We start from the raw sequence: 19603 nt of genomic DNA on the forward strand, positions 1-19603 counted from the left end.
ACACACAGCAAATAGGAACAACTTGAACTGCTATCAAAAAAAGAAGAAGCAAATGAAAATAAAGAAGAAGAAGAGAAGAGAAAAAAAGGTAAAATATTCGGAACGGAAAAGAAAAAAGCTAACTTCCTTCGTACTAGTAAGCGTAACAAGACCATTAGCATACCGGAATCAGAAACAAATGACGTTCGTTACAATCTGAGGCGACTTTCGGTGCTACGTACTGGTATGATTTAATGATGTGAAGGATTTAAATTTTCTTGTTGAATATTTTTGCAATTTATGTAAATATTATTTATAGCATATTTATTTTACAAGGAACTTGTGTTTTTTTTGTTAATTTATCAGAGAAAGCTTTAGTGTTTTTTTTATTCTAAATGTTAGGAAAAGTGTAAAAAGTTACATTTAATCAAATCATATTTCGACAAGGAACGTTTTTCTCTAATGGAGACCCCTGGTGCTTCATACCAACAAAAAGGATTATAATGGATTTTTATGTATTAATCTAATTTGTTTTTCATTACTCACGAGATAAATGTTTAATTAAAGAATGAAATGCATTTTATTATTAAATGTTCGGAAAAGTGTAAAAAGTTACATTTCATCAAATCATATTTCGACAAGGAACAGTTTACTCTAATGGAGACGCCTGGTGCTTCATACCAAAAAAAAAGGATTACAATGGATTTTTATGTAATATTGTGATTTGATTTTCATTGCGCATATTTAGAAGTGTATCAAAACGAGACAAGTGTTTAATTAAAGAATAAAATGTATGTTATATTATATAGCCTTATTTGAGTCGTAAATATTAAAAGCAAATAATCCTATTTTAATGTATTACTGTATAATTTAAACATAATTAAAGAAAAAAAAATTATATTTTTGAAATTAAAAAGCATCAAATATTAATTCATATAAGCCACAAAAGGGAATGGAATCAAATACATCCACGCGAGCACTTCCATCCAGTGTGATTAAACGTATGGAGACGCATGGTGTTTTGTACCGTTCGGGATTGAAATTCATCTATTAAAACATTTCTAGTTGTGTCTGTTTTTTTTTGTTTGGTGTGTTAAACAACCTGTACCAATGTGTAATGGATGCATCGTGTGCATCACACAAATCGTGTCTAATTGTGTTTCGTTTGTTTGCATTTGGTTCCGACTGCAAGCACTCAAAAAGGGATGTTACAGACTGATGGGACACCAGTAACAACAACAATAACAACGATAAAAAAATTCACTTACCCATCACCTAAGGACCGAGCGCGTTGGATAGCCTAACCGTGCCGTGATGGCCGCTGGACTTCGTGCGCAGGCACGTCTCGGTACTCGTGCACAGTTTCTGCCCTGGAGCACTGTGGTTTGCTGGTTAGCCGAGTATATAAGCACGTGCTGTCTGCCGGCGTTGGCCACAGTACTGTTGAGTGACTTGCCCGTGCTTGAAGCAGCATTCGTTGCGTGTCGGTGCGATTGGAATTTTTTGATTGGCATTAGTGGCAGTAGCAGCTGTAAGCGAAAACGGCAAAAAAGGTGTGAAACGTTTTTTTTTCTTCAAGTAGAATTCACTGGATTCTTTGGTGTCGTAAAGTTATTTCCAATGTTTTTTTTTATTTCGTGAGGATGTCGATTAGCTATTAGTTCACGTGCAGTGAAGTTACAGTGATAAATCTTTTTTTCTCGGGGGGAATAAAATTCAAACAACTGATACATCGTGTCAATTCAAATGTTCAAATTCAACCGTTCGCAAACTTCTGGAGCAACCTGCATCTTTTCACTGGTAGCCTTATTTAATGCTTAGCTTTTGGAACACTTGTTCATTCTTAACTAGCGGTGTAAGAATTTAACGAAAAAAATATTTCAAAACAATCCCTTCATCGAATAAATTGTGCCAATTAAGACAAGCTGCTTAACCTGTCCGTTTTTTAAATTCACTCAGAGTGGTAGGTGGAAGTGCATTTTTCCCGCCCCGTCACCGGCCATTGCCGGCAAAATGTAGCAAAAAGGGAAGAGATTAACATAATTAGCACTAATCTTTCACCATCACTTATGCAGATACTCAATCAGAATCCAGCATTCCCGCACCACGGCACCTACGGTCCGTGTACTGATGGCTAAGTGCGAAAAGATAATGAAGGTTGATTTATGCGATCGTTCCCGTCCGTTGCGAACGAAATGCACACGCTTGACTATTTCCGTTTTTTTTTTTCTTTTTTGTCCGCCACTCGAGAAAGGACAACCGTGGGATCTCTTTGCTTCTTTTTTGTCGTACGCGTTATGATGCAATATTTTGTAACTTAAGCTTTATGTTATAAAGTGTTCGGAGGAAGATTATAGAATTTAAAGCTACTATTGTTTTGAAGATGTTATTAAAGTATCTTACTTGTTTACCGCAAGGGATATTTAGACGTGATTTATATGGAGGGATTATAGACTAATCAACTCGTAAACCGGCACAAAAATAAGCTCAAAACCAAATTACGCCTGTTGCGGCTTAAGACTGTGGAGCTTCCCCAACTCAAATTGGAGCTGACAGAGAAAAAGCTCACGAAAAAAGTAAACGAAGCTCACAATTTAATCACATAGTCTATTGGATAAGGGTTTCCAACCTGTTCTCCCCAAAAGAAAATAAGCTTATTAAACATTTTTATATATAAATCCTGCAATCTGGCAAAAGAAAGTTAATGGCAACGCCGAATAAAAATAGTACATCCAACAGGCTCTTCCTAAAGCGTCCCACAAAAAAAACAGACGTCACACCAAGCTATTATCCATCCTACTACATCCAACAGTCGTAAATGCAACCAGCTATCGTACTGTACCCGACAATCACGTGTTAAGTTTTGCCCCAAAACGCGTTGTCACTCGTACGCGCAAACATCCATTTAGCTCGTTCGGCGTTGACGATGGCCAACCATTCACCAATGTTCGATCTCAGCCGACACAATCATCTCGTATTCCTCCTCCCCCCGCCCAAAAAAAAGGACTCCCTCTCCCCCCCAAATGAGATGAATGCTGTGTAAACATAGTTCCGTACGGAACGATGTACAGACAGCAAATTGCAAAGCGTGTGAAGGACGTTAAGGGTTCAACACACATGGATAAGCTACAAAGCGGGGAAAGACATGCCGAAAAAAAGCGAACTTTTCGTACGATTTTTAGTACCTCCAAAGTTCATCAAATGGTGAAGCCATTACAGAAGCATTAAGTAAACAGTTCGAACAACCACTACAACCATTGGTAATACCTTCCATTTTTTTTGGTTTTTATCAGTTTTATAGATTAACGTTCGGAAACGGCACGCCTTAATTAGGTTCGACAATGTCTTCTTCTTCATTTAACAACCTGTAAGGTATATAAGTACCTATAAGTAACATATTTATACAAACTCTTGATTTTTTTTTGAATATGAGAAAATATTGAAGAAATAATGCAAAATATTATTCTGCTCAGTGGAGTGGGAAATAGAAACTTCGCTATATCTCCTCAAGAAAAGTCCCCCAATTCCCAGCAAAGGACTATCAACATCAGAAGCTTGGTTTGGACATTGCTATATCTCCTCAAGAAAAGTCCCCCAATTCCCGGCAAACGACTATCAACGTCAGAAGCTTGGTTTGGACATCGCTATATCTCCCCAAGAAAAGTCCCCCAATTCCCAGCAAAGGACTATCAACGTCAGAAGCTTGGTTTGGACATCGCTGTATCTCCTCAAGAAAAGTCCCCCAATTCCCGACATCACTATATCTCCCCAAGAAAAGTCCACCAATTCCCAGCAAACGACTATCAACGTCAAAAGCTTGGTTTGGACATCACTATATCTCCCCAAGAAAAGTCCACCAATTCCCAGCAAAGGACTATCAACGTCAAAAGCTTGGGTTGGAATCATTGGAGAGCTATCCTGGCTATTTCTATTCTTATTGGAAGAACCGACCCAGAGTTCCCTTGGTTGTTTGGAAAAGATCTAAACAGCTAATAGTTACGTAATTCCACTGAGGTCCTCAATGTACTATTTTTCTTTTGTTTTTCAGTTTTCATTGCCTGTATTTACCCCTTTCTTTTTCTTCTCGACATAATACGCTAACAATAAATTAGCTAACAAACAAATAGATCCGTTCACTACCACCACTTACGGCGAATCTGAGCGACGAGATTGACGACATTTAATAACTGTAGCATTTCATCGGGATCTTTAATCTTTACTGGTGATTCGACCAGAGCCATGAAGATGCATCGGTGTCTGCTTTGCGTGGTCATCACGCTGATGTCCGTGCTGCAATGCAGCTGTCAAAGCTCGGAGGAGCGTGTCCTGACAAATGAACCCAATTACCCGGAGCTTGAACACAGCAAGATACCGATGGCGAGCATAAATGGGCTGCTGGACACGTTGGACCACGACAATCGGCAAGCGGCGGTAGGTAGTGGCGGTATCATCGGCAGCCAGCTCGCACCGGAAGACTATGAGACGGCCGAAAATCTAGCGGCACGCCTCGGTTATCCTCATCTGAGCGGTGAGACAAAGCGTAGCTGGAGCAAGATGAATGCAGCCTGGGGTAAGCGTGCCGGTGCTGGTAATCGAAATTCGGGCTGGACCAAGTTTGGTGGTGAGTATTATGGCATGAATGGTATATTTACTAGAATAAAGTAATTCTTCTTACCTGCTCTAGCGGCCTGGGGAAAACGAGAACCGGGATGGAATAATTTGAAAGGACTATGGGGTAAGCGTGCGGACAAGTGGGACAAACTTGCATCGGCTTGGGGCAAACGGCAGGAAATTAGTCGAAGTTATTAATAAGCGCCCGGACGGGCGCAGATGGCAACAACCATGTATCTATACGCACCTGAGCCTAGTAGTTCCTAGTCATTCTCCAAACTCTACACATACCTATAATTAAACATGTTTGATAACACATAGATAAGAACAAGCAAAGTAGCAAATCTGCTTCTCCAATGCTCCATCCATTGTAGCAGGTATGCAAGGATCGTTTGGTTGCAAGGATCAACGCGCAGTACGATTTTTGATCTCGTTATCGTCAAACCTCACCAACGTTTCACGCTACTGGACACCTAGTAACGAAAAAGGAAGTGTTATGCTAACAAAACACACTATTATGCACACCAAAAAGGCTAGTTGTATACTTCGCTTTAATCAATCAATCTCCCGGTGTTACAGTCAACCGTTTTTAACCTCGGCAATTAAACTGTTTGAAAATCAATGTAATACATAACGTAAACTCGACTCTTCATGAAAGATGTTTGGATAGATATCACATACAGTGACGGACAGTTTACTGGAAACTGCTCATTATAATGTAATAAAGCTAAAACTAAACCATTTGTGACAAGGTTCCAAAACCATTTCGGGTACATCCTTGTATAGAACATATGTTCGTAGCACCATCCCGGCTATTCCACTATTCTGCGGTTAGTTTTAGCAAATAGTCTTGCAAACAGACGTTTATTTCTTTGCTTCTGTCACTGCTAACCTAACTGCGCGCGTTTGCTTGTATTAGTTGTTTCGCCTCCAGTTAAATCCACCCGGCTGATCTTCTGGTAGCGCTACATAGTTGGGATCCTCCGCCACTTCGTCAAATAAAAGTTTGCTACAAGACAGAATGAGGAAGAAATAAATATCACATATACACAAGCAGTTTGTAGAGGCTAAATGTGGCTGAATTGTTGAAGGACGTACAGAATTCGTGGCGTTTTAAGAAGTTTCATGCCACCTGGTTGATTGGGCAGCACATCCTCGAGGAAGTAGTACGTATGTCCAACTACGATACCGATCAAATCGACCCAGATGGTATTCCCTATTAGCACGGAAAATCCTAGCAAGACCCATGGCAGGTAAGGTGCCTGGAAAAGAAAGATTAAATAGCAGAAGGAGGAATTCAAATAACAGATTAAAAATTAGTGTAAGTGTGTGAATATACCTGAAAATTCAAAACACCAAAGAAGTTCATTCTGACGAATGGATTCCTTCGGGACCAGACGTACACCAGCATTATGGTAAAAGCTTGACCTAAGAAGAGTAAATTAACAAACAACGCGCAGATCTGTACACATCGTTAAGGAAATCAAAGAGGCACATACAAAGTCGCGTTTAGAAAATACAACTCTCCACTGAATATATTGAGGCACATTCAACAGAATAATGGTTTGAAAAGGATACCACCAACACCGTCCCACCAAACAAAAACATAGTAACAAAATCCGAACTTCTCCCGCGGAACGAGTTTTCTTCTAGCATGCGGCAATACCTGCACAGTGAATAGAGAAAGGAAAAGGAATATTAATATTAAAACAATCTACCCTGTTAATGAGTCACCCGGGTGACTGAAGTACTTACCGAAACGTGAATATCATATTAAACAAAAAATTGAAACCAAAGGTACCGAAAAACAGAAACGTTGTGCAGATGCGCCATAGTTGATAATGTTCAAAGATGAGCTTTGGATTAAAGTATAACTGAAAGGGAGTAACGATGTCGAGGTGCTGAAATCGAAATGGAGAGAAAGAATTAACAATCAATCCAACTAGGCGAGGTGAAGAATTTTATCGACTAACTAGTACCTACCACGGATAGCGTTGTGATGATGCATGCCGTCGAATAGACGCGTGTTACTATCGGGATTTGGAGATATTCTTGTCGAATCGTTTGGTATGCCATTGTGCATCCTAAAAAGACAAAAAAAAACAAGCATTCAAAGTAAACTAAAACAATGTTTGTGGCAAAGAGTTTCGCATCAAACAAACGGTGATGGCTTTGTGTTGATGTGTTGTCAAATTCTTTATCATTGGCCGGGGCAAGGTTCCATCTACCGTGGTGCAGAACTGATCCTATAAAGCAAACGGAACGGAACTCCGTAAAGCAAAGCCAAATTTGCTTTATTTACCTCAACGGTGCGCTGGGGCCACCAATGGTTTTGCTGCTGGAAGAATGTGTAAACTAGACGTGTTACATGGATGGAGCAGTACGAATCAAAATAAGCCTACTGTGTGGTTTACTGGAATCATTTCTGTCGTGTACCAATCGAACGTACGGGACCGATGACGTTTATGTTTTGCTTGCGTTCCCCATACCACGGCACTCGTGATGGATGCGAACTGTCAAACGTGATGGTAACCGGGAAGAGCCGTTCCCAAGAAAGTGGTTATAAATATGAGGCAAAAGTGAACAGAAAAATGCACCCGTTTTTATCTGCTTTCAGCCAATTGCTAACAAACGAAACCGTTTCGACCAGTGTTGGTTCCTTATGAATGTTATTAAGCTATCAACAAATGTATTATCAGCATCTTAATTTCTAAATTGCTTTCATACTATGCATCGATGTGCAAGTTAATTTACTGCAAAATTTAAGCAATATTCCAACTAAATTTAAGGCATTTAGTCAAGTATGTTATGCTTACTTTTGTTTATGGTATTGATATTAACTAATCGATAGATAGGGCAGCCTGTCTGCTTACGTGTCTTTCAAATTGTTCGAACATATTTGATCAACTGCCTAACGGTAAAATACCGTTACTGTTCTTTTACGTATCATCGAATCTCAATAGAGCAGAAAACCATGTCAATCACCATGGTAACTAATAATCTTATGATAACCACAGCCACCTCTATGCTAAGCTCTTACGTTTATCAATAATAGTAGATGCAAAGGTTTTTTTCTTTTGTATTTCGAATGCATTACTACCATTACCACTAAGATACACGTACTTTACCGACGAAAGATCATTAGTAAGATGGAAATATTGAAAATTCGAACTTTATTCATCACCACTTGTCATTCCCGTATGCCAGAGGGGCTCAATAAATAATTACACACGTTTTACAGCACGGTTGTTTTTTTAAAAAGCAAGAACAAAAACAATAAACATAAAAGCTCTTAACGATAGCACAGTTTTGCCAATCACTCCTCGAACGTGAGCCGTCCCGGGCCGTGATTTTTCATGTACCGGCGGTATGCCTTGTACCGTGGATTGTCTGCCATTTGTTTCTTTTTCTCGTTCTCCTGCTCCACCTTCCAGCGTTCGAAGTTAGCCTTGATCCATAGTTGCTGCCGCAGAAACTGTTCAACGGTGTCGGACTCGATCGAATCGAACTGGACCGCCGTTAGTCGCATGTACTTGCGGATGAGATACAGCTGCTCTTCACGCCCGTACGGTTGCTTGAGCACGTTAAACTTCCAGATCCACCGAGCGGTCCAGCAGATGTAGCGACCGATCGTGTACGGTAACAGAAACAGCTGTATCCAGAGGATGTCTTTTATTTCGGGCTTTGCGTACGCACCTTGAATGTCCATATTGTTTTCGATCACTTTGCGAATTTGCTCGTCATGTTCCTTTTTCAGTTCCGCCTTGGAGAGCTTTGTCCGGCTGTGCTTTCCACCGTTGCCACCCGCTGCACCATTGCTCGCGGATTGATTGATCATCTCCAGTGCCTTGTTGCGGTACTTTGGCAACGACATGAAATACTTGATTGCTGTATCGTACCGCTGCCATCGCGTTACGTACTGGATGCAAGAGATGATGCTTATCGTAACCACGATCACCAGCCGTACGTCAATCTTTGCCTTTCGGCGATAGTACCGGTAGAAGTGTGCATAGTACGCCTGCGGATTGTCCAGCATGTAATTGTAATCATTGCGCGATTCTTCATCCTTCAGCACTTCGTACGCGGTGGCAATCTTCTTGAACGATTCTTCGGCCACCTGCTTCTGCTCGGCACCATGATGCAGGTCCGGGTGATACTTCCGGGCAAGCTGGCGGTACGATTTGGCAATTTCCTGCTTGGTGCTTTCGCGCGTAACGCCCAGCAGCTCGTAACAGTTGTCCTGACCGCAGTAGAATTGGTCCAGATAGTGGCCATAACCGGTGGTAGCACAAAAACCCAGAATCAGAAAACGCCAGCCCCAAATTCGCGCTGCCGTCGTCATCCTGTGTCCAAGCAAATCCCGGATTGTCGAAACATCACGGATTATTCATCCCGTTCCGTTGACGGCACAAATTGTAAACATAACTACAGTTATACGAGCCAGTTCGATGCTTCAGTTCTTCAAGCAAATAAAGCAGCTGTTACACTTTTTCAAAATACAACCAAAACGGAGTAAAAAACGAAGTAAATTACTCAAACCATAATAATCTGAGAAAAAATATTTTTGCCTACATTTTTCTAGAAGTAATCTAAATAATTTTAGTATGTATTCCACGCAACTGCCAGCCGGATCAGATTGGATTTCTAGATGGTGTAAATAGGCCATAACCGGTTACCTCAACCACTGAACTCAAGTTGATAGGTAATTGTTCACCCACTGCAAGGGCTAAATACCACCTTGCCGCGAGCCCTTTGTCAAAACGCGCACACCTTGAGGGTCGCTTAATGTGCATAATCCGTGCTGTTCGATTGTCCGTTACCTACCCTCAAAGGACCACGAATAAACGAAACCAAACTAAACAAGTTCAGCGACGCTTTCAGAAACAACGCGCCTAGAATTCCTCCTGCGGTACGTGCTAATATCGAAAGGCTACACATTCAAATAAAAAACGACGCCGTTTGCTGCTATCAACCATTGCATCCAATATCGACGGATCAAACTTAGTGTTTAATTAGTTCTGTTTCAGTGCTTTGTGTGTTTTACTTTATTTTATCTGGAGTCCTTTTCCGCCATCTATCAGTGGATTCCATTACGAAAGGCTATAAAAGCCATTTTTGTTTCGTTCATTTTGTGTACTGTGCCTGTTAATTGTGTACGAAGCATAGCTTCATGATGAGTATGCCCGATGTTGTCGACGTTCGAAGTGAAATTAATAACGAGCATGTATTAAATGACTGCGACAACAATGACCAACTACTTGCGCACGACGTTAATGATGCTCTCGGTTCGCGAAAAGGCCAGTAAGTATGCTGAATGCTCTATTTTTTGTTTTTATCTCTTCCACTCCGCGTTTCCGGATAAATTGGGTCTTATTTTGTTGTCCTCATTTCCTGCATCCTTTGTACCAGGGAACTATTCGACCATCGCATAAAGGCACGGATGCCCGTCGAACGTTATGCGTCCGATTACAACATGAATCACAAACGGCGCGGATTGGCGTTGATTTTCAACCATGAAAACTTCGACGTACCGCAGCTGAAGGCACGGGCGGGAACCAATGTGGACTGCGAAAATTTGACCGCCACGCTCAAGGGTCTCGACTTCGAGGTGCACGTGTACAAGGATTTGAAGCTACGCGATCTACAGAAGGAGGTCGAACGAGGTAAGCAAACACGAGCGGTTACGGTAGCAAACGGCACTATCAAGCCAGCTGTTTCAGCGGCAGCATAAACCAAACAAAGACTCGCACAAGGGCTCGCTCATGCCCATGCATGGCTGCATTCAGCATGAGTTGCCTTATATGAGCGCGTCTTGCGTTTCTGCTGGTGTCGCGTTTTTGTTTGTTAAGGGCATGCGAATCATGTGCAACGCGGTTCCATATTGGATGATGCTTAGTAACGCTTTTTTCTATATTTTCCTCTCATTTTGGTTCGGTTTGCAGTGTCGCAGATGGATCACAGCGATGCCGACTGCATACTGGTGACGATCTTATCACACGGTGAACTCGGCTACCTTTACGCAAAGGACTGCCAGTACAAGCTGGATGTCGTTTGGTCCTACTTCACGGCCAACCACTGTCCGACTTTGGCTGGGAAACCAAAGCTGTTTTTCATCCAAGCCTGCCAGGGCGACCAGCTGGACGGTGGTGTACTGCTCGCGTCCAAGGATCGCACCGAAACGGACAGTTCGTCCTCGATGACGTTCAAAATACCGACGCACGCGGACTTCCTGATCGCGTACTCGACCATACCGGGGTTTTACTCGTGGCGTAACACACAGAAGGGTTCGTGGTTCATGCAGTCGCTCTGTCACGAACTGAGCCAACACGGACGAAAGTATGATCTGCTCACGTTGCTCACATTCGTAACGCAGCGCGTTGCGTACGATTTTGAGTCGAACACGCCGGACATTCCGATGATGCACCAGCAGAAGCAGATCCCGTGCACGACCACCATGCTGACCCGTTTGCTGCGCTTTGGCGAGAAGAAATCATTTTAAGGTGGTGTGATATAGACATCCCCCGGAGACGATTAGCAAAACGAAGATACTTCGAAGAATCTTTGATTTCATGATTTTTCTTACATTCTATTAAATTTCCTGTATCCTTTTTTTCACTCGCAAGTATTAGATGTACCATTCCTCTTGCCCCTCTCGATTAGAAAAGCAGGTTCAGGCATGCGAGAAATTGCGAAATGTTTTCGAATCGTTATTCGAATAATATTTTTTTTAATAAGATTATAAACGAATCATTTAGATGCCCCAATACTCGATGCATCGCATCTCATCTCGGGATGTTGCCATTTCCCTTTTACTTTAAGTGATTTTTCTTTAAGTTTACCCATTTACGCTACCAATGGCCTTTGTAAACCAAAATAACGCAATCCAAAACAAAAATACAAAAAAAAGGAAAGATTTCATGCACAAAATACGATATTTTCTTTCTCTCCAGTAGTCAAATATGAGGCAAATTTGAGGCTTCATGTAACGCGTCTAGCCGCGGGAAACTTAATTATGTAACGTTGAAAAATTCATTTTCAAAGGACTGTTTGGACCCTACTTCGTTAGCTTATAAGTTGAAACAAAAACACGAAAAGGAATAAAATCGTTCGGAAAAAGGCGCGATGTGATAATTAATCGGTCGTATATTTGAAAAAAAAAAACAATTTGATAACCCATTACCCTCTGCCAGCAAAACAAGCAACAAATAAAAAAAAAGATATTTCACGTATGCGAAGCAATGCGCTACAACAAATACAAATCAGCAGGAATGGTGAAAGTAGGGAGAAAATGAAGAAAAAAAAATGAAAAGACTCTTATGATTGAATTAGGCCGGTGTAATAAAGGACACTGAAATTGATTACGAAAGGTGATAAAGACACAAAATACACACGCAAAAAAAACATATTTACGCATATTTACACCATTAGCTAGGTTAGGCGCGCAACCACTTAATGAGACGGACACGTGACAAAAAAAAAAGAATTCGTACGCGATGTACAAGGAATCAAACTGATGCTCTTACCTCATTTATGTGTCTCCCTATCTATTTAAGGAAATGCTGGGTAGTAATAAATTGTAGCTGTGCAACATTTTACCTCGCCTCTCGGTAGTATTGTTTTCTTTGAGAGTTGAACGATTAAACAAACAAAAAAAATAAACCGCGAAATGTGGTTTTTTGGTTGAAAGATAAATATTTTAACCAGAAAAACCACAAAAGTAAGCTAAATAACAAATCTTATCACATATCTAGCATACATATCATTAGCCCCAATTCGTGATGTGAAAATAACGGATGGATAAAAAAAAAGTCAAACAAAACTTCAATCTCATTATGATCGATTAATTTTGTTTTTCTTTTTTTGTTCGCTGGGTAATATGTGTCTGGGTGTCGTAACCTGGTTCCCCAGCCGTACCGATGGCAACATAAAAACGGTTGTCGCGTCTTTTAAGGTCATATGAATGTGACCGTCTCGTCCGTCAGCCTGTTGTCCAACGCCCGCAAATCAAATATTGATCAACCATGTCTGGACGCGCATATTGCTCGTTATTATGTTGCGTGGAGGTGGGGTAATGGAACGAAAAACAAAGACAACATGCCGCAAATGTAATCGCCACAGTGAAGAAATCTGGCTCCACTTTGATGCGTTTTTTGTTTTCATCTTAAATAAATGGTCCTATTTAAAGGAATAAAATCTCTTCTTATTTTGCAAAAGTAACGCAACACATACACATTGAAACACAGTACATTTTTTCGTAACATGTGAAGTGTGTCCTGTGTGAGCTATGGAGAGTTGTTTGTTGTTTGTTTGTTTGTTTATTTTATCAATATCAGAGCAATGCATATTTTGAGAGTTTTTTTTTCGTATGATTCGACGGTTCGGCCTTCGGGCACGTCGCTGCCTAAAACACAACACAGCAAATACACACACACTTCTCCACCGTTCATCTCCGTGAGATCAACTTCCGGCACAGGACCTTCCCTTCATTTCAGCGCTTCCCTGCGGAAGCTAACCATCGCCCGTACCGTGGCAAGACTATTTTAAAGGGGGAGTCGACACTATTATTCCGCTACGGTGTAATAAATTAGTCAAGCAAGCCAGAGTACGGGACGTTCGGAACTGAATCAGGCGCGGAAGAAAAGAAAGACTCATGTCTTCTTTCCCTTTCCGTTGTCTGTTCTCCCGTCGGTCCGGTAGCGTGATGCAAACGTGGAGTCCGCGTCGCTAGTGGAGCCCGTTTTTGCTCTTAGGTAATCATCCGTGGTGAGTGCAGCTCGGACACGTTCTCGATCGGTGGATAGTGTGTGGAAGACGGCGGTCCCCAGTCGTGTAATCCACCCGAGTTCGCTAAACGGTGCGTTAAGCGGTGCGCTATACTAAACCCGCCACTGCCTTCCAGTTGCGTCAGCACGATAATCACCTAAGGGAAGTGAAGGAAAACCATATACAGTCGGTTGCGGCTTGAGGAGAACACGGAGAGAGCAGCGTCATCTTACCTGCCGTTGCAATGGTGGAACGGAATCAACCGTCTTGAGCTCGCCTCGCGTTGACACAACGTTGTAGCTCTCCTGGCAATCACATTTCACGTGAATCCACTTGTTTTCGTGCCGATTCTCGACCATCACAACCAGACCAGCCCATCCCTTTGCGAAAGGGAGATTGTGTGTGAGGGATAAATATGAGGAGCAATTTTTAATTTTTTTTTTAAAGGGGAATGCTTTACCTTGGTTAAATAGTACGCCGTCATGCCTTCACGGCCCTCGTGCCGTTGTCCCTTCGCCAGTGTAAGGTTAATGATTGCATCGGCAAGCAGAAACGGGGGCGGTGTGATTTGCTCCACCAGCAAACGTTTGGAGCTGTGTATGGCCAGCACACACTGCGGATATTGCATGAAGTCATCAATTCCCGTGTGCCAGTGGTTGAAGGCAAGACAAACCAGCATGTACAGGTCCGTTTCAAGCATCTTGTGACAGCCAACGAAACCACGCACCTACGACGCGGGGAAGGAGAGAGAGCGAAAGCAGAAAGAAAGGCGTTGAGTTTCGTCCATTTTGGGGACGCCTGGCGCCAGGTGAACCTTCCATTACCTGCCGTTTGCTGTGCTCGACTAATCGGCCCACCTCCGGGTTGGCAGGATTACGCGTCCGGAACAGTACCACACAAAGGTCCAGCTGTGAGCGTTGTGATTTTTCCGAGTTCCTATCAAATAAATAGAGGGGATATAGTTTTAAAGCGAACAATCGGCAATATTTTCGGTTCCACTACCGGGTGTACCATACCTTTGCCCTTCCTGGAATAGGGTAAACTCGGCCTCAGTCGGTTCGAGCACCGTTATTAAAACGCACGATAAAGCTCTGAGCGGTTGCAGCGTGCCAAACAACCGTACCTCGTTCCATTCCGACCGCACCTTACATATATCGATGCAGTCAAAGTATCTAAAAGCAGAGAAAACAACAACAAAAACAAGGTTTATTGATAGAGGTGTGCCTTAAAGAATCAGAACCGCAAAGAACGAACGACCTACGTTCATTTGCGCAAGGTACAACAGTTCTTCAGTTCATAGTAGCTCGTTCATTCATTGAATGTCTCGTCCAATTTAAGAACGTTCTACTAAGTCGTTCGTCTCGCCAGTTCTTCAGTTCAAAGCAAGTCGTTCAATGAATGAACGACCTACCCGTCGAATTTAAGAACGATCGTGAATATGAACCGCGATTCACGTTCAGTTCATCTAATTGAAAGAACTGGTTCGCTCACGTTCACGAGAAAGAACCGAATTGTCCAAGCATAATTTAGTCTACAACAGTGTTTTATTCCTACGAGCTTCTTCCTTACCTCAGTACATCTTCGAACGAGATCCAAAACACACCTTCCGAACCGCCATGCGGCATCAAACTATCGCGCAACTCATCCGTCCACAGTTCGGAATCATCTGACCAGTCGCCTACGATATAAAACAATCAATTGTATATTAACCTTGATATAATGGTACATGTTTTTTAAGCGGGTGGGAAATTTACAAAAAAGTGTTTAAACAAGAAAGAAATAATCAAATTTCAAGTGAGAAATGCAAGTGGACACTGTGGCATTAAAAAAAAAAGTTACATTTTGCGGGAAACAATTATACATACTAAAAGAATAATAGTTTAACATAGAGAAGTGTGATGAGTGAGAAGGAAAGGTATATTTTTTTTCTGTAAATGTACAAAAAAAAGTTTTAAGCAATTTTCAACACATTTACGTATAAAGTTCAATACAACATCAAACAAATAAAGCGCGTGTGACAGTAAAAATATATATACCAAAGAAGTGCAAATAATAGAACAGTAAAAAGATGAACTAAGCTAACATCAAAAGGGCTCGTTTACGCGGTGCACTTGGTGCGTTTACAGGTAAGTAGTGGGTATTGGGTGTATGTACCTTGCCAGGAAAAGTGTCCCCATGGATTGCGCAGTTTCAACAGTCTATGTCCTTTAATATCACGCACATCCAGCACAGAGTAGGCGTGCCGCGGCCGCAGTCCCTTTCTCTGATATTCATCCTCATCCACCTTCATGTTACCGCCACCACAACTCGCCCCCATCAGAAACTTAACTAACCTGGAGCTTAGCAACTGGGCCCATATCAGATCACGGTCCAGATCGTCCTCGCTCGGCAGTGGCAGTGAGCTGGCCTGCAGTGGAATGCTTTCGCACGGTGCACCGGTTAGCGTGGCCAAACCTTCGATCGCACGGCCGGACACGAGGGCTTCGTAGCAGCCGTGTATTTTCGCGACCGCCTTCTCGATCAGTGGCACCCAGAGCTGTTTTCGCTTCGCCTGGGAGTACACGAGATGGCCCCGTTTGTCGCACGGTAGCAAATCATCGACCAGCACGGTCGTCCACCGGCCATCCTTGCACAGCTTCACCTGGTACGCACCCTGCGGACAGATTTCCTTCGTCAGCAGCACCTCCTTTACGAGATCTTCCCGCTCGGCAAGGACGGCGAGCGCACTCAGCAGCCAACAGTTCCCCAGCACACCCTGACAGATGTCCGATGGTAATGGTGTGCGAAAGACGGCCCACGGTGGCGTTGACTGGTTACCGCCTTCGCAGAGAATTTCATGCGGTCGTCTCCATTGCGCAACCGGGTTGCATTCGATATTGGACGAAGGTTGATAGTAAAGACTTTTCGTTGCCGGTGGAAACGAATCGTCCACAAACGCTTGCCCATTCTCGACGCAGTACTCGATGATGCTTTTCCAGCGATTTAGCGCTTCGAGATCATCCAGTTGGCGTTGGTTCTCTTCCAGTCGGTTGTTTTTCTGCAGCTGCTGCTGCTGTTGCCAGACCAGGCAGCCGGTATCGATGTGCCGATGGCTTGAGCAGATATCGCACACGACACAGGCGAGCGAATTTTCGTACGTACAAGCGGGACACTGCCACGTGCGCTTCGGCATCGATACCTGCATCGAGGGTACGATCGATTTCATCGTCACGCACGATTGGGGCGTTGTTGGTGGCTGCTGTTGCTGCTGCTGTGGCTGCGTTTGTGGTTGTTGTTGCTGCTGCTGTTGCTGTAACTGTTTCGGTATTGCCCCGGAATCAACCGGTGTACTACCGTGCCCACCGAGGGCCGAACTCGACCGGCTACTGTTCGACGGTTCATCACACTGCCCCAATATTAACCGGTTTGTCGCAAGCGATTCATTTACCAGCACACCGGCCCCCTTCACCGACGGGCGCAACGATTTACAAGCGCTACAGTCCGGTTGCATGATCGAATTTTTGAGCGTACATTTATGGCACGTCCAAAATTCGCCCTTCTTCAGCGTCATCTCCTCGACGTTACAAATGCTGCGCAGCTTCGAACCACCGCAGGCAATGCACGCGAGCGCTGTGCTAGTGTTCACTAGCGTACATTTCCGGCACGACCATTCCTTTTCGTCTGTCGCTTTAGATGCTTTATAGCGGGAATAGTGTGTAAAAGAGGCAATCAAAAAAAATAGATTGTGTGCATTAATAATCGGAAAGTGAAAAAAAAGTAATAACGTTTTACAGCGCTTACATTTTGTGCACCACTCGTCATCTAGATCCTGTTCGAAACTCGCTATCGGAACTTTAACGATCGCAGGAATATTATCTAGCTCTAGTATCGTGGAATTCTGATGAGTGCTATATTCATCCATAACGGAAAAAATATCATGATCACCGGCGTGATAATTAACTGTAAGTAGAGAAATTTATTTGCCTTAGTTCGCATCGTGCATTGACACATGTTTCCCATGTTTACCTTTATCAAAATTGTTTTTATAGTTAGATAGTTGCTTATTATATTTGCATTTAGCGGCAATCTTCTCACTGCTCGCGCTAGTATTATTGAACGTTTCATCCTCTTTCTCTGCTTTCCTGAAAAAAAAAATGGAAAAAATGATTGTAAAATGAAGTTTGAAGATTTTTCTTCCTTCGCATTTTTGCTTTACCCATTTTTACAGCTCATCGGTGTCGGAAGGTTCGCATAATCATCACGTAGCGTTTCCTTCGAATGTAATTGCTGATTGATGCTAGTGATCGGTGAATTATTATTTACAGCATCGCTCGTTATTTTGTTAATGTTCTTTCGTTTCGCTTCCTTGTTGATAACCGCATAGATTGGTTCGAGGGCCCCGGTTGATGGGGTTGGATACTTTTTGCCTAAAACGGAACGAAATTCGCTGACCATAAACACATATCTGTGCTGAGAGAACGAAACCAAAACCTACCCGTTTGACTATGTCCCTTGGGTTTACTGTTTTCCTTGAGCCGCACATTGATTGTGGTGTTATCTATGAATCGGGACGTGGTCGATGGTACCACGATCAAACCGCCCGTGCGCTTCGTAATTGTCGTAATGCCACCGAACGTGCCCTGTCCCCGGTAGTCGGACGATTCCTTCGGGCAGCGGGCCGGTTTCGTACCGCGGCAGCAGCAACAGCACGCCTGCGACGATTCACCCTCGTAGCTAAACTGATTGTAGATGCAAAACCGACACCGGGCCGATCCGACGTGTTCCATGCTGCGGGAGGTTTTAAGGCGACACGAAGCGTACGGCACCGTACCACCGGACTCGGTGCTGCCGTGCTCGGTATTTCTGCAAGTAAGCGACGTCAGTGACTTCTTGATCGTGTCTTTGTATACGGGCGCGATCACGCTCAGTGCTTCACAGTTAATGCAGTGCCAGGAAACGCTACGATTGTACACGCGGCATCGGTGGCAATTCCATTTGCGGTTGATGCTCGGCTGCGACAGGTACCGTTTCCGGTTCCAGCAGCAACGGGGATCCGGCACCGGATGCACAAACGAACGTTCGACCTTTTTCCGATTAATGTTTTTGTGTGCGAGCGCTAGGCTGTCTATCACGCGAAATAAGCAATCGTTCGAAACTAGCTTTCTGCAAAATAGGCGATTAGAGAAAGAAGAAAGAAAGTGACGGTGAGTGAAAGGATAAAACAAACAAAAAAAACACAGGTGGACAAACAACGTGAAGATGTAAGGTTCTGGTGCCCTGCAGCTTGGAGGGTGTGGAGCAAAACGATTCGTTCCGGGGTTTTTTATTGTATCTGTGCTGGTTCTTAAGGAACGTGTATCTTTTTTTCCCCCCTATCGCTCGCTCTAGATTTTCTGTGTGCCAAGACGGGCCGTGCAAAAAAAAAAACACAAAGGCTGCAACTGTCCCTGTGCAAACTGGATGGTACCATTAGCGTACCTATTCACATCCTTCATACGAACGCACGATGACGAAACGGGAATGCTGCCGTCGTTGCTGGCGTGTAGCTGATGGTGGATCAGGTCGACGTTCCTATTTGCTTTGCGAAACGTTCGACACCTAAGGCATCGTACGCTTTCCGTTGGGTTTAGGTAGTTGCATTTCATACAATACCACTGGAGCACCGATGCTATCGTACCCATTTTGACACATTTTACGTACTGTGCATTTTGTCCCCACTCGACTAGAAACCCCCTCTATCGTGCCATAGATATTTGCCCCGTTTTTTTTTGGTTGGTTTCAATCAATTCTGTTTTTGTTTCACGCACGGTATCGATTCATGGTTTTGTGAAGAAAATCTAGCCTGTCAGATGGCTGACACTTCCAGACGGGAAAGGAAAAAGTTTTAGCCATATAGAGCACAGCCTCAGCTGACGTATTGCTGTAGCTTGCGTTTTGTTGTAGGGTTATTTTGACACCTAGCTGGATGTTGGATATTTTTTGAGCAAGTGCACATATTTAAATTTAAGTTGTTTGATTTTTCATTCAAATGTTAACAAAAGTAAGAATTTAGAGGGGTTTTTCAGTGTGGAATGTTTATTTATGCACAGCAATAAATATTATTCGGTCAAAATCAAGAATTGTTTTCAAATTATATTTAAACAAAACGACTAATGAAAAGATTGAGAAGACAGGACACGACAAGGATAAAGGTATGCAACAGAGAGTTGGACAAAGAATTTTGAGCACAATAAAGTAAGGAAGAGTTAAAATAGAAATTATAAAAAAAAAC

The 19603-nt window shown here is 43.0% G+C and overlaps 5 protein-coding genes across 5 annotated transcripts; 2 read left to right on the forward strand and 3 right to left on the reverse strand.

The window, feature by feature from the left end:
• Positions 1-4106: 4106 nt before the first annotated feature.
• Positions 4107-5224, forward strand: LOC125764406 (allatostatins MIP). Its single transcript, XM_049428619.1, has 2 exons — positions 4107-4600; positions 4664-5224. Exons 1-2 carry the CDS (start codon positions 4219-4221, stop codon positions 4786-4788), a joined length of 507 nt encoding a protein of 168 aa, XP_049284576.1. The 5' UTR covers positions 4107-4218; the 3' UTR covers positions 4789-5224.
• Positions 5225-5421: 197 nt separating this feature from the next.
• On the reverse strand, positions 5422-7061 carry LOC125764373 (derlin-2). Its single transcript, XM_049428545.1, has 7 exons — positions 6893-7061; positions 6574-6674; positions 6346-6491; positions 6169-6256; positions 5930-6052; positions 5689-5852; positions 5422-5599 (listed from the first exon to the last, which is right to left on the reverse strand). The coding sequence occupies exons 2-7, from the start codon at positions 6664-6666 to the stop codon at positions 5506-5508; spliced, it is 708 nt and encodes a 235-aa protein (XP_049284502.1). The 5' UTR covers positions 6667-6674; positions 6893-7061; the 3' UTR covers positions 5422-5505.
• Positions 7062-7735: 674 nt separating this feature from the next.
• LOC125764284 (dnaJ homolog subfamily C member 25 homolog) lies at positions 7736-9084 on the reverse strand. Its single transcript, XM_049428378.1, has one exon. It carries the CDS (start codon positions 8930-8932, stop codon positions 7907-7909), a length of 1026 nt encoding a protein of 341 aa, XP_049284335.1. The 5' UTR covers positions 8933-9084; the 3' UTR covers positions 7736-7906.
• A 222-nt stretch (positions 9085-9306) lies between these two features.
• LOC125764299 (caspase-like) lies at positions 9307-12185 on the forward strand. The gene is made up of 3 exons (XM_049428423.1): positions 9307-9891; positions 10000-10253; positions 10533-12185. Exons 1-3 carry the CDS (start codon positions 9761-9763, stop codon positions 11087-11089), a joined length of 942 nt encoding a protein of 313 aa, XP_049284380.1. The 5' UTR covers positions 9307-9760; the 3' UTR covers positions 11090-12185.
• Positions 12186-12768: 583 nt separating this feature from the next.
• On the reverse strand, positions 12769-19175 carry LOC125764126 (calpain-D). The gene is made up of 12 exons (XM_049428023.1): positions 18811-19175; positions 17828-18495; positions 17549-17759; positions 17359-17474; positions 17134-17292; positions 15508-17028; positions 14923-15031; positions 14370-14525; positions 14178-14289; positions 13814-14080; positions 13587-13733; positions 12769-13510 (listed from the first exon to the last, which is right to left on the reverse strand). Exons 1-12 carry the CDS (start codon positions 19011-19013, stop codon positions 13337-13339), a joined length of 3843 nt encoding a protein of 1280 aa, XP_049283980.1. The 5' UTR covers positions 19014-19175; the 3' UTR covers positions 12769-13336.
• Between the last annotated feature and the right edge of the window lie 428 nt (positions 19176-19603).

Source organism: Anopheles funestus, chromosome X (assembly GCF_943734845.2).
Source record: "Anopheles funestus chromosome X, idAnoFuneDA-416_04, whole genome shotgun sequence".
NCBI lineage: Eukaryota > Metazoa > Arthropoda > Insecta > Diptera > Culicidae > Anopheles > Anopheles funestus.